This window comes from Dermacentor silvarum, chromosome 10 (genome assembly GCF_013339745.2).
Source record: "Dermacentor silvarum isolate Dsil-2018 chromosome 10, BIME_Dsil_1.4, whole genome shotgun sequence".
NCBI lineage: Eukaryota > Metazoa > Arthropoda > Arachnida > Ixodida > Ixodidae > Dermacentor > Dermacentor silvarum.
Genome location: NC_051163.1, coordinates 66,379,887 through 66,393,357, shown reverse-complemented (window position 1 = coordinate 66,393,357; position 13,471 = coordinate 66,379,887). Strand labels below are relative to the sequence as shown.

Genomic DNA, 13,471 nt, shown 5'->3' with positions numbered 1-13,471 from the left:
AATATCTCTCTTGACACTTTTTTTCAGCCTGTCTGGGTGCCCAAGAAAGGACAAGATTACACCCGAAAGTAAGTCTCTTTTTGGTTACTTGAAGATATTACAGAGTTGTACTGTGCACTGGACGGCAATTTAGACCTTCTCATCGCGTAATCTAGTACCATGTTAGCCATTAACCAGTACTTCAGCTCAACAAGTGATATTATTTAATATTGACACAAGCCTTCTAAAGTTGACATGGCTGCGAATGAAGAGTATTGTGTCATGACATGGATGTATTACGTCAGCAGTAATTAAATGCTCCAAAAACGTTTAGTGCAGCTGTAAATTATAAACGTACGAACACAGATTATTCTAGACGAACAGCCTCAGCTTTTTATGAAATGCAAGATATCTGGGACCACGCTATTAGAACGTGCTCCTGACTACGGAAGCGTAGCTGAAGTTCTTCGACAACAGTTGGAGTTTTCTTTGCCAACTCATCGCGCAACATTTTTAACTGATAATTAATCGCGGATATCCTATTCTCGTTGACTGTTTCTAGCCAACTAACGACTCTAATTATTCGGTTCGCTAATGTATGCTTGAATTTTGTCGTTTAGATTTGAAGTCTATTCCTCTTAAGGGTTTTAATGCTCTTAATTGTACATTTAGTGCTGTGTTCGGTGACTCTTTAGTGGCGATTACTGTATAGAATTGAACGGATATAAAAAAAATCTGTTCTTCCTTCTAATTTCCCTTACAGTTTTGGCACAGCACGAAACAATACTCAAGTAAGCCATCGTTGGGAGTATATGCTACGTACTGGCATTGGTTTTCCTTAGTTGGCCTACTTTGTTTTTGCTGCAACTGTAGTGTGGTTCCTTGTTGGTGGCACGGAGGTGTTATTGCATGCCTTTGTGTTCTCCATTTTGCACAGTAGCTGTTGCTGTGTTTATTATTTCTGCACTGCTCTTTTGTGTGTGTGTGTGGAGCATTTTGCTGTGTGTTTTCGTGTGTTGGGTTCTGTGTTGTTTTAATGGTGACCTTGAATGCCTCGCGTTTAATTAGCCGTTGTTTTTCCATCGTCCGGCAAGCTTGCTCGACGTTGCGCTCACTAACGACAACAACACTGAAATACAACGCTCTGCAAATTTGCATAGACTAGTCGGAACCCTTATTGACGTAGACCACCCTTCCCCCTCACCCCTTTCTTTAAATTTTGTGTAAGGCGTTATCGTGATGGGGCGGATTGGGGACACAAAAAAAGATTGCTTCCACTTAATGGTGACTATTGAGAACTGACTGAGCTTTACACATTAATTCACGTTAGATGCCCTGTTCTTTCTACTTCTTTTTTCTTAATTTACATTTCCAGCAGGGTACGTCAGAGTCTTCAAAATCTTTAAGACCTTTACGGACATCGTTTAAACCATCATGTTTAAACCATCAAGCCAGCAAGTGTCAGTGACATTGCGCTGTTAGTTCGGTGAATTAGTTATGATTAGTACGAGATGCTTCCATCAAATTCACTGCGTTTCGAAAAATTAAATATTCAACCCCCGAATCCCAAATACACTTAAACATCTCAAATCCTCTGGGCATGGCTTTAACTTACTAGGCGGTAGATAACAAAACCTCACTGAGCCAGTTTTTTGTAACTTAACTGTCGCACTTTCCCACTCCGTGTTATTCTGCTTGCCACCGCATGATAGTTGTAGAATAAGCGTCTTATTACTGCTATAGCGTATCATAAACGCTCCTGCAATGTACAGGCTGTCTCACGTAACTTGCAGCAAACTTTAAAATTATGCCAATGCCACGTAGCTAGACAGAGCCAAGGTAACGTTGTTTGTCGTTGCTTCGACATACTCAGATTACTTTTTTTGCATTCCGCCTAATTACATAATTAGTCTTAATCCAATATTATAATTAGATGAAAAGTGTGAATGAGAAAATTGTAGAGCAACATGAAAAGCTCCCCATACAGCTTTCTGTTGCTCAATACGTGCTACATAAAAGTGTTTTGAATGATGCGTGAAGGATGCTCACGAATACACGGAAAGTGCCTCCAGCGGCCAGCCGCGCGGCAATTTTGCGTGTATTCGTGAGCATCATTCACGCTCGCAAAAACACTTTAATTTAAAATTCATCTTGTAATTTCTGATTACATCGATGCTACCTTCTGATCTATTGAAAAAGAAAAACAACGAAGCTCGTTCGGCTTTTGCGACTATTTACGGTAACGAGCGCCGCTTTCGTATATACATATAAAATGTGAAAACATGTAGTTTTATCAATGTTACCGTGTGACAGCGTGCGCTGTCTTTTGCGTGTGCATTGTGTGACGTGTGTGCCTCCTTATTTGCGCCAGGTGCCCCACTCCTGGCTGTAATGGAAGAGGACATGTGAATAGCAACAGAAACTCACACAGAAGGTGGGTGACCCATATCCAGTGCATTGAAACGTTGCGCGGGAACCCCGCGTCATACTGATCTGAAGTCGCAACCACAAGGGGGCGCATTTCCGACGCATTTTTGGCGTGCATGGGCGCGCGTCGACTTTAACGGCCGCGCAATAACCACACTGCTATCGTCGCCGCAGTAAGTACCTGCAAATGGTACATGGTCTAATCAACAACCAACCACATGGAACGCATTTCACGCCTTTTGGTGCACGGCTACACAGCGCAGCTATCACGCCAGGTAAATTGGAACTGCTTTAGATGCCGGGCAACGCGGCGTCGAAAATGCTTCGAAAATGCGCTCCATGTGGTTCGGTTATCGCCTATAACCTGCGCGTTTTCAAAAACGAACCGAAGTCGACGTGTCGCTTATTGGGCGTCGTCACATTAGGGAAAGCGAAGTTTGATTCTCTTGCGGGTAACTAACGGAAGCGTGCTTGTCTCGTCTTGTCTTTCTCCTTTTCCTCGTCATCCGCGCTGCCGCCAGCCTGTCCGGGTGCCCCATTGCCGCCATGGAGAAGCTGGCTCAGAAGGAACAGAAGAACGTCACCAAACACCCACCCGCCACCTCCAGTCCCGGTAAGCCTCTTCTCGCTTCGGGGGAGCGGCTGCATCGTAGCAGAATGATGCCTCCAATCAAGAGACTCTGTATAGCTGTCAACGTTGCGCTGTATCTTAAATGCCGAGCCGCCAATTGAGTTTGTGGATTGAGTGCTGGGAGGTCGTAGGTCTCTTGTTCCCGCGTCGCTCACTCGGTTCCCGATAAGGCGAAAATTTTCCGCGATAAATGCTGAAGTACTGGAGGCGAAACGCCTCAGTCCATGGAGTCAACAATCTTCCATCCAGTCCAAGTCGTTGGCTGTATATTGGAACGCCCGCGACAAGGATTTTGTTCGCAAGAAATACGGCGACACACCGTATTGCGAAGTTATGCGCTTCTGTGTAGCCGACTTCTTCAATTTTTCTGTTAGCCGACATGTGTAGCTCTGTGCTCGTCACTCAATGCACGCTGTGGTCCCATTTCTGTTCACTTCACACCATTTTACACGCTCGGCTGCTTTTGATGCCGACTTGATGATGATTAGTTACTCCCCGTTATCGTCTGCTTTTCTGCTGTGAAGTGTGAATGCTGGATACGAAGTGATCAGGGGGAAGGGGTCTTCTGTACGGGTCCACCTAGTGGTCTGTCCATTTCGGCTGTCGTGGATTGGCTCCAGCTGCACGAGCGAGAAGGAGACTGGCTGGCTCCTTCTCGTTCGTGCAGCTGGAGGCAATCGGCGACAACCGAAAAGGACAGTCCCCTAGGCGGACTCTTACAGTGTACCCCCCTCCCCCGAGGAGCAGTGCGTCGTGTCACGTTACTGATTTGTGCGCGATCGCGTCCGTCGTGTGAATTCAGCTTAAGCGGAACAAGGGCTGTGCATCGACACTCATCTGGATCAGTCGATTGTGATCGAGCCGTGCTATACCAGTCCCCCTTTGTCTTCGACGTCGCAGCCCCGTCGGACCGCGTGCTGCGGCCCATGTGCTACGTGAAGCAGCTGGAGCTGCACGATTACAAGTACCCGGGCTACGTGCCCACCACGACGCCGCGCACCAACCTGGCCAAGGAGCTGGAGAAGTACAGCAAGCCGCCGCCTCCGGAGTACGCGCACCACTTCTTCCAGCAACAGCAGCAGCATCAGCAGCAGCAGCAACAGCAGCACCATCAACAGCAACCACCGCCGCCGCCGCATCAACAGCCGCCGCCGCCACCACCGCATCATCAGCAGCAGCAGCCGCCACCACACCCGCCGCCCCAACAGCCGCAGCAGCAGATGAGTCCGGTCCCGAACCGGCCCATCGCGCCCAAGCCCAAGGACCAGATGACTGTCACGGTCAAGCAGCGCCTCTCACCATCGCCTCCACTGGTGAGTGAGTGAGTGAGTGAGTGAGTGAGTGAGTGAGTGAGTGAGTGAGTGAGTGAGTGAGTGAGTGAGTGAGTGAGTGAGTGAGTGAGTGAGTGAGTGAGTGAGTGAGTGAGTGAGTGAGTGAGTGAGTGAGTGAGTGAGTGAGTGAGTGAGTGAGTGAGTGAGTGAGTGAGTGAGTGAGTGAGTGAGTGAGTGAGTGAGTGAGTGAGTGAGTGAGTGAGTGAGTGAGTGAGTGAGTGAGTGAGTGAGTGAGTGAGTGAGTGAGTATATGAGTCAATTAGTAGGTAGCAAGCCAATGAGTGATTGAGCGTGACATTGAAAAGTGAGCACTTGAGTGATGGGTTAATGAGTGATTGAGCAAGTGAGCAGTTGAGTGAGTAGCGCAGTAGTTGGGTGAGACACGAGGAATACCCACGACTGACTGCGACACGCCTTCCTCTCTCTCTATCCGACCGACAAGGAGCAGCCGCCCGGCGTGGTTGGCATGGGGACAGCGGCGGTGAACCTGTCCAAGAGGCAAGAGGCCCTCGGGGACCTTCCGCCCGCTCCCCCATCCGGGGTGAGGCACATCCACCCGGCCCTCGACCTGCCTCTCGTCCCTAGGCACAGGTGGGCATTGACGCACACATGGATCAATCAGCGCTAAAGCATGCACGATGGCACGTGAGAGTGTTCCCGTGACCGCATGTCAGCGAACCCGTAAGGAAGCAGCACTAACCCCTTAACAATACTGAAGACATACGTAGACATTGCACTCTGTTCAAACTAATGTTTATTTGAATCATATGCACGCATACATGTTGTCGAGATTAAAGGCAAAAACAGTGATGTGCCTAAAAAGAAACGAAACGAAAAACCCAGTCCAGTGGCGCAGCCGCTCGTGCCCATGTATGCAACCTACGCTTCTCTTGTGGATTGGGGGCGCCCTCCCCCTTGCGGGTCTCTGAGGCAGCAGAGCAGTAGTGCCCGGCAAAGCATGGCCTGTGAGATCGCCGGCGCAGCTACGTAAGAACGCCCGTTTACCGCGGCCGATTTGAATCCCTGTGCGGGCCCTCCAGTTGCGAATGACTGCGATTCTTCCTTCCGCAATACGTGGTGATGTTCACATCGGTCTAACGTTTGCCGTAGGCTAGAGAAAACGTGTCGCGACTGCGTGTGACACTTGTCGAGTGGCAGATGTGTTTGGCGCAACGGTCGCGATGCGTTGGGCGCCGCAGTCTGTCCCCGGCGCTGAGTGGCCCCCAGCAGCAGCAGCAGCACCCGCACCATCAGCCCGGCGGCGGCGGTCTGTATCGCGGCGCTGGTCCTCCTCCTCCGCCCGAGGAGCAGACGGAGCCCGTGGACTTCTCGAGGGGCGGGCCGGAAGGGTTCCCCCCGTACCCCCCGCCTTCGTCCTTGCACAGTCCCCCTCCTCCGACCAGGGACCACCTCCAGCCCCTCGCCGGGAGGCCCCCCGCCGGCTCCGACTACGCGGACAAGGACAGGTGCACACCCTTACCCCCACAACCGCCATACCCGTGAAGCCGTGTCATGCTCCCCTACCAGTGTTGCCACTCCCTTTCATTTTTTTTTTTCCTGCGAGGATTTCGCTGAAACACTAATTGGCGTTGAATGTCACCTTTATTTTCAACAGACTTATTAGAGAGCCTGCGAGAAAGGCAGAGGCTAAAGGATTAAAATGCCTGGCAAAGGCCTAGCTAAATATACTCGTGGACATGCTACGAAAAAAACATTCAACAATAATTGCGGTCAAACAGGTGTAGTAAACACGCGTAATGAACAAAAGGATTCACATGAAGATGGAGAGGAAGGGACAAGTAGTGATAAAGAGATATCGTCCACTGCTGTTCACTACAGGCATGGAAGTATCTAAAATACCGAAAGATATCTTTAAAACTCGTAATCCCTTAGTAGCCGAACATTTTTATACTTACAGCAGATGTCTTGTTAAACTGATTAAAAAGAAGTTTCAACGCCTCAGGAGAAATTAAGTGTCTGGGAAAAGTTGCATTAGCAGGCCATTTCTTTTAAAGAAAAACACCTATAGAGAACTAGTTTCACCACTTATTCGTCAAAAAGAGTCCGCTATAGACAAGCAATAAAAATCATCTGGAATGGTGCACATCCTTTTCTAAATCTGCTTAAATTCTGCCATCCGCAATAAGCGCGTTTTCAGGGCTAAACAAGTCGGAAATCCTCTAGATGTCGTGGAAAGTCCACCCAAAATGGCAACACTGTCCCCTAGCCTATAGCCTTCTGAGTAAATGAAGACCGCGCAATATGTGTCTACCATATCCGAAGACCTTTCGGAAGTATCCCGTAGATCTGACGTCCGTGAAAATGTCTGCCACCCAGAGCACCATCGCATATATTAAAGTATTTTTCCGTACAATCTTGTTACTTCTGAAATCAAACCGTTGCTTACAAGTGGGAAGCTCCTGACCTCATAGCCTACTGTATGTGATTACAGGTCCTCTAAAGACATCTGTTTATTTTTTCATATAGCGGAAGAAAACCCCGGTGATGTCTCCAACGTATGTATCCGAACTGCAGAAGGATGGACATCAGGATGTGTTATTGTTAAGGTGTTAAGAAAAAATACACAGATAAATACGCAGAAAAAAAAAGGTCACAAGAACGCAAAACCAACATAGCACAGCATTCAAGGAACCCGACACGCGCTATGAAGCGGTTCTGCAGTTCATTTCTGTTTGTCCTTGTCCCGTTCACGCTTATTTTATTTATTTATTTATTTTGTTTCTTCGTCATGGCTGTGTATACGTGCTGCGTCGACAATCTATTCATACCGTTTCAAAACATCTGTACGCTCTAGAGTTCGTATTTAGAAAAACAAGAACAGCACAAATGACCGGACGCGCGAGGAGCAACCCTACGTTCAGTAACTAGAAATTGCTCCTCGCTCATCCCGCCCTCTAGCGCTGTTTCCTCATGATGGAGATACTAGCATCAGCTAGTACCAGCTAGCTCGGATTCAGGCGTTAGTACTAGAGTTCGTGTCCAGCGCAATTGCGATTAATGCAGAGGCAGATGCGATCACTCGCCCACTTTATGGCTTCCTAGCTGGCCGGTTATCAGCAGTGAGGCTTGAAGGATTAACCACCCTTCCCGACCGCACTCCCCTTACCCTCCGTCAACCCACGACCGACGTCATTGTGCTGCAGCCACGTGTGTTGCCATTATCCGAATATGTTCGTAGAAAGAAACGAAAATGCTGGCGGTGGCTTGAGCAAAAAAGATTCATCAAGCAGCACTGACCTCAAAAAGAAGTTGTCTCGCGAGCAGCACGTGGCTCTTTTCGGATATACTTTCGGCTTACGGCCACCCACTCTCGGTCGTACGCCCAATGCGACTTTAACACGTGCGACATTATGATGGCATTTTGCAGGACCGTGTAGTTGGCACGAGCTTACGCATATCCACCAGAGACCCAGCTCTCGCGCACGACGTTAGCTTCTGTCGTGCTCAAAAATTCAACTAGCAGGTACAATATTCTTCCCGCATATGAAGTCAGATGCATGAGGAACTGTATATGTAAATGATCTAATCGCATTCTTGTCGTCAGCTTCCGTGAAAATCGACAGTGATAGGTGGCTTCTAAAGCGTGGCGGCCATGGCGTCTTTCCGGCTCCCCGATCACTTCCGGCGCACGGAGTCCCCGAAAGAATAGCCTTCGAGATCTGCGTCTGTTACAGGCAACCGTCCATTCATTCTAGAAAGTTGTGATGTCACAGACAACGAAAGCCACACGTGAAATAAGTTTCGAATGCCGCGAGATAACATGAAAATACACGATGCAACACCGACCTTCCAAACTGCCATGCGGTGCATGTAACCTCTTCATATCGTATGTTTCGGCAAAGAAAAGTTGTTTGTGTTAAAAAACGCACACACATAGGGACATATTTTCTCCACGTGCGTGGAGATGCTGCTTTCAACCTCTAACCATTGTATATTTAAAGAAATTATTGGCTTTCCACATTCGTAACGTGCCAGTCGACTCTATATAATCGAATTGAGGATTGCTTATCCTGTCTTCGGGTCTCGGGTGGATATGCCAACTTTGGAGACTAGACCAGTGTTCGCTGGCAGGGATGACAAACAGCCGAGGCAGCCAGTGTCACTAAGGTCTGAAAGCCCAGTTTTTTGCTGCGGCTCTTGAATCCTTGTATACGGCTCCACTTCTGGCCTAGCCGGTATTTGATGAAATATATATTTATATATATTACCAAATCCTGAATGGGAGCTTATCACTGTCGTTGAAAAGAAAAGTGTACAATCATTGCATTCTACCGGTGCGAACATATGGGGCAGAAACTTGGAGGTTAACGAAGAAGCTCGAGAACAAGTTAAGGACCGCACAAAGAGCGATGGAACGAAAAATCTTAGGACTAACGTTAAGAGATAGGAAGAGAGCGGTGTGGATCAGAGAACAAACGGGGATAGCCGATATTCTAGTTGACATTAAGCGGAAGAAATGGAGCTGGGCAGGCCATGTAATGCGTAAGACGGATAACCGGTGAACCATTAGGGTTACAGAATGGATACCAAGAGAAGGGAAGCGCAGTCGAGGTCGGCAGAAAATCAGATGGGATGATGAAGTTAGGAAATTTGCAGGCGCAAGTTGGAATACGCTAGCGCAAGACAGGGGTAATTGGAGATCGCAGGGAGAGGCCTTCGTCCTGCAGTGGACATAAAATATAGGCTGATGATGATGATATTTGCCGCTAAAAGGACGCGCGCAGAAACAGAGATGACAACTCTCTGCTCTGGATAGCTTCCGTCGTACTATGCAGCTCTTGGGCGTCACACTGAACGCGATGTTGCTGCTGATCAAGCCTTGAGGATTTCTGTTTCTTTGAACAATAACTAGTTAAGCGACTTAATGCCTTGAACCTGAAGCTACGTTATGCCACATAAGGCAAACCAGTACACACATAAGGCTGGCAGTCAGCACGAAGGTGTTACTTCACTTACGAGAGAGCTGCGTACAACGCTTCTGGTACAACTCTGCGCACCTCGCGAGCGAGTTAACTCAGGACCGTAAAGTGGACCTTTGTCAGTGGTTGTAGACTGGTGTTATTATAGAGATGCTTTGGCATGCCGCTAGCACTCTACCACAGTCGATTCAGCTTAGCACGTGTCAGCTTTGCACGTGCTAGTTAGGCAGCGCTCCGCATGCATGAGCGCGACTTGGAGCAACAATGGCGGATGACGTAGACGGTAGCAATGACGTTGCTGGCGGGATCTAGCCTGAAAGAGGGTGCTGGCATTTGCCACACCCGGACATCGCTGAAGCAGAAAGTGCTGCCTCGCACCACAGCTGGCTTTGATCGACAACCGAAAATAAGGCTGTAGAAAAGGATAGAATTTCTATCAACGTTGCCACCACTTACCGTCTGTTGCAAAATGCTTCGTTGGCATTCGTCTGGCTTTGTGTCCGACTTTGACCTGCGTAAATTTAGCGGTATTTTTTTTTTTTCGTTTGTTTAAAAGCTCAGAACGTGCACCGAAACATGTCACGCGCATGAACTCGTCCGTGTGCATAACGCCTTTGCTTGTCATGGACTCACATTACAGGGTTCGATTCTTTCCTCTTGCGTTGCAGGTTTTGCTTCGCAGAATTGGCTTATCAGTAAGCTATGGCATTTTATTCCGTTATAGCTTTTGGCACGTCCTTTCGAATTTGATGAAACGCGAACGCATGGAAACATTCGCAGTATTTTGCTTTCTCTTCGCCGTTATATATATATATATATATATATATATATATATATATATATATAATTGTTCCGTAGTGCAAGTGTTTCTCATCCTTCCGAGGCGTTCATCCCTTCACGATGTCACGGTCAAAAAAATACGCTCAGAGGGTTTGGGTGCGAGCTAGTTGGTACGGATCATTCATATTTAGAACAGCGCCAAAAAACACGGAAGAGAGAGAACAGCGCTCCTCCCGTGTACTCTCTTGTCCGTGTTTTTTGGCGCTGTTTTAAAAATGAAAAGAAAAAAAAAAATCCGCGACACAACGTACAGCTGCCATCATACTTAACTAGAACGCGGGACAAATGTGCATACCTGCTTCGTTCAACACAGCTCCACAGGGTAACAAAACGGAAAATCAGAACTTTGAATCTTGCGCTTAATATCGCGGCTCTCTCATCAGCAACCTTGATCTCTCCCTCTGCATAAGGAAGCAAAACAACGGCTGGTTAGGTCAGCATAACGTAAAATACGCATTACAGAAAGAAAACACGAGCTCCGCCTGGTCGAACCCCTTGATATGCCTCAACAAGCCCAGCAATATGTCGTGTTAAAAATCAGTTCAATCGTGTTCGTGCTAAGCAGGACAGACACTGCGTTGCCAAGATGGTATTGCTTTAACAGTGCATGCATGCACTGCTAGAAATGTGAAATAACGTATTAAACAGTAGCCTTGACGCTTCACAGCAAACGCCTCGCATTTATCGCGTAGCACGATGCTCATTTCCATCGGTCATAGCGCAGAACGCTTCTCTGTTTGCTTTCCTCAAGATCGCTCTTTCTTTTGCCGTCTTTCAGTTTACCTGGATGCGGCCTTCAAGAGCGACCTCCGATGCAAGGGCCCCATCAAGAGCTGAAGTAAGTCTCGCGGACAGCAGACTATAATTGTGAAACTGCAAAGTGCCGCGATTTCACAGTTGCGTATGAAGTGACGTGCCAAACTCACTAAATGTCTTCTCCGCCCACGACAAGAACTACGCATGCGCAGTACGAATACGAAACGGTCAAACCGACCACTGATTGAGCAAGAGCACATAGCTGTATAGCTAATACTGCCCATAAAGTGACGCCAGAAACAACAATAATTTGCACTGTATAAGTAATGTGCGCTTATACAATAACGAAAACGCTACTCTTACCATGACAAGTGGCTTGGTAAGCCAGAAAGACGCCAAAACAAAAGACGAATGGTGACGTCACTTAGTCCAACTCGTCGTGACGTCACGGATTTTGGCAGCATGTGCTCAGGCTCAGGTATTTTTTAGCAGTAAAATTGGACTACGTTGTATTCTAAAGAGCGAATGATTGAACTCGGCAAGTTTTCAGACCTTTTATTGAGCCACAACGGCCCAAATACGAAACTAAACTTTCAAATCCTTAACATCACATCGACGTGGTTCTCGCTGCGAAATTTGAAGAGTGCAGCTTTGACCGTCATTTTCTCATGTGTAGTAAATCGACCGGTTACCGCGAAATTACCCAATATGTACTTCTGAAAAAAATATTTTATCAGTGTTAACTCATTTAGTGTTCCTCTTTGGTGCCTCTTTAAAACCTTCAACTCTAACGAACCCAGCAATATCTTTCACCGAAGCAACCGTTTCTTTGTATCCACGGCTTTCTTTCTTTCTTACGCCGCAGCAAGCGCGTTTGATCAACGCCATTTAGATACGCAAGAATTACACTATAGCGTGACGTCATCGTACTAAGCCCACCAACCGTGCACTGAAATGGGAGCGCCTGCAAACGAGCGTTCTTATCGCGTTCTCGCCATTGCGTGTTTTTTTTTTTTTTTCTGCGTGTACATGACACTGTTAGCGAGTCGTCTCGGCTCCGAGCTTCCAGGAGTCATGTACGTGTCTACAATAAGTGCATACCTCTCCGGCCACAGTCCATAAGTTCAATCGGTTCTTTGGTGGCTGTGTGTATGCCTCGCAGCTTCGCTGATACACTTCTGTTCAAGGGAACCTAGCGCGCAATGCAAATACCAGCCAGATTCTGATCTTTCTGCGATGGATTACCTTTTAAGAGGTTGCCTCGATGACCTCCTCGCCGGCCGCGACAACTGCGTCGTCGGCTACGGCGGCCGCCATGTTTAATCTCACTCCGCAGTTCCCTGCGCCTAGCGCGGCAACACGTGGATGTCGTTCTGTATGTCCTGTTGTTATTTTTATAAATTCACTTTGAATTGATTAGGCAAAATATTCATCTGTAACTGTAAAGAAGTGGTTTACTCATATTCTTGTAATCCGCTTTCTAGGAACTTGACCCTCAATTGATGTAGACCTCTGTGTCGTCCCAGACAGCCAAAATCAACCTTGAGTGTATTTCGAAATCACTGAGATTGCGTGAAAATATTGGACGCGCCAGCAACATGGCAATGTTGCTGGCGTAGCTCCATCTTCATCTGTAGTTTTTGCCATAGCAAACATAAGGAGTTAAGGAGATGTTCAGGTACATGGAGACGAAGTTTTTGGCATCTAACCGCGATACTCAATTTTTTTTTTTTTTTTTTTTTTTTGGGGGGGGGGGGGTCTCAGGAGGATACACAGACATTCGTGCAATGAATAACCACGCTGGTACTGTGCACACTGCGATTTGAGCTTCCTTTGAAACATTCCTTAGGTCCGTAACCCATTTGACTATTTGATTGACGATCCCTGTCATCCGCCCTTGCAGCTGTCAATCACTCCGCCCATCGTCACCACTAGGAGACTCTCCTCTATTGTGTCCCACACGTGTCGCTTGCCTTAATCACTTCCCTAATATCTTTAAGCTGTCATGGCGCGTCATCTTTATGGCGTGTCTACTACTGCTAAAGTTCTATTTCTTTGTGCTTCGAGCAACGATTCCAGGAACGAGTTCGCAGTTCGAGTCCCCGCAGTTCCTCAGGTTATTCACCAGGGGTTTCAGTTTTGTCCTTAGAAACGGGTGTGACATTTGCCATACCAACATTTGCACCGTGGTCCCCTTCCCTCCCCCAACCTTTTCTTCTTTTCTTTCTCTACCGCCACCTTATCTCTCCACAATACCCTTTACTAGGGTGCCTTGCACGCTTTCACAAACCTTATTATTTACCCCTCCAACGCGCAACCACCGAGTTTCTCCCGAAATGAAACGGAGGCAGGGGGGAGAGGAGGAACTGACTGCGCCCAATCGGAGTCGCCACATTCGGCCCGCCAATAACTAGTATAGAACCAGCGGCAGCCTTTTCGGGAAGCGCAGTGAAGGGCAGTATAAGTTCGACTCCCGCGGCTGCTGCACGCACAGTTCACTAGTCTAGGATTGCGTACTCGTGCGGTCAGACGCCATGCAGACCCGGTCCCGTACCAGTATTGAACGC

The 13,471-nt window shown here is 47.7% G+C and overlaps 1 protein-coding gene across 12 annotated transcripts in view; it reads left to right on the top strand.

Moving 5' to 3' along the window:
* The window catches only part of LOC119465940 (myelin transcription factor 1-like protein), a 292,459-nt gene that overhangs the window by 260,177 nt on the left and 18,811 nt on the right, over nucleotides 1-13,471 (top strand). For 9 of the 12 annotated variants that reach the window (XM_037726417.2, XM_049657173.1, XM_049657169.1 and 6 more), the window contains 8 exons: nucleotides 28-68; nucleotides 743-770; nucleotides 2,351-2,413; nucleotides 2,928-3,019; nucleotides 3,938-4,350; nucleotides 4,811-4,959; nucleotides 5,568-5,834; nucleotides 10,927-10,986. In XM_037726417.2, the coding sequence (XP_037582345.1) occupies nucleotides 28-68; nucleotides 743-770; nucleotides 2,351-2,413; nucleotides 2,928-3,019; nucleotides 3,938-4,350; nucleotides 4,811-4,959; nucleotides 5,568-5,834; nucleotides 10,927-10,986 (1,113 nt within the window). Of the gene's footprint in view, nucleotides 1-27; nucleotides 69-742; nucleotides 771-2,350; nucleotides 2,414-2,927; nucleotides 3,020-3,937; nucleotides 4,351-4,810; nucleotides 4,960-5,567; nucleotides 5,835-9,976; nucleotides 10,004-10,926; nucleotides 10,987-13,471 lie in introns of all 12 variants that reach the window. The other 3 variants (XM_049657165.1, XM_049657171.1, XM_049657172.1) reach the window with 3 other exon arrangements.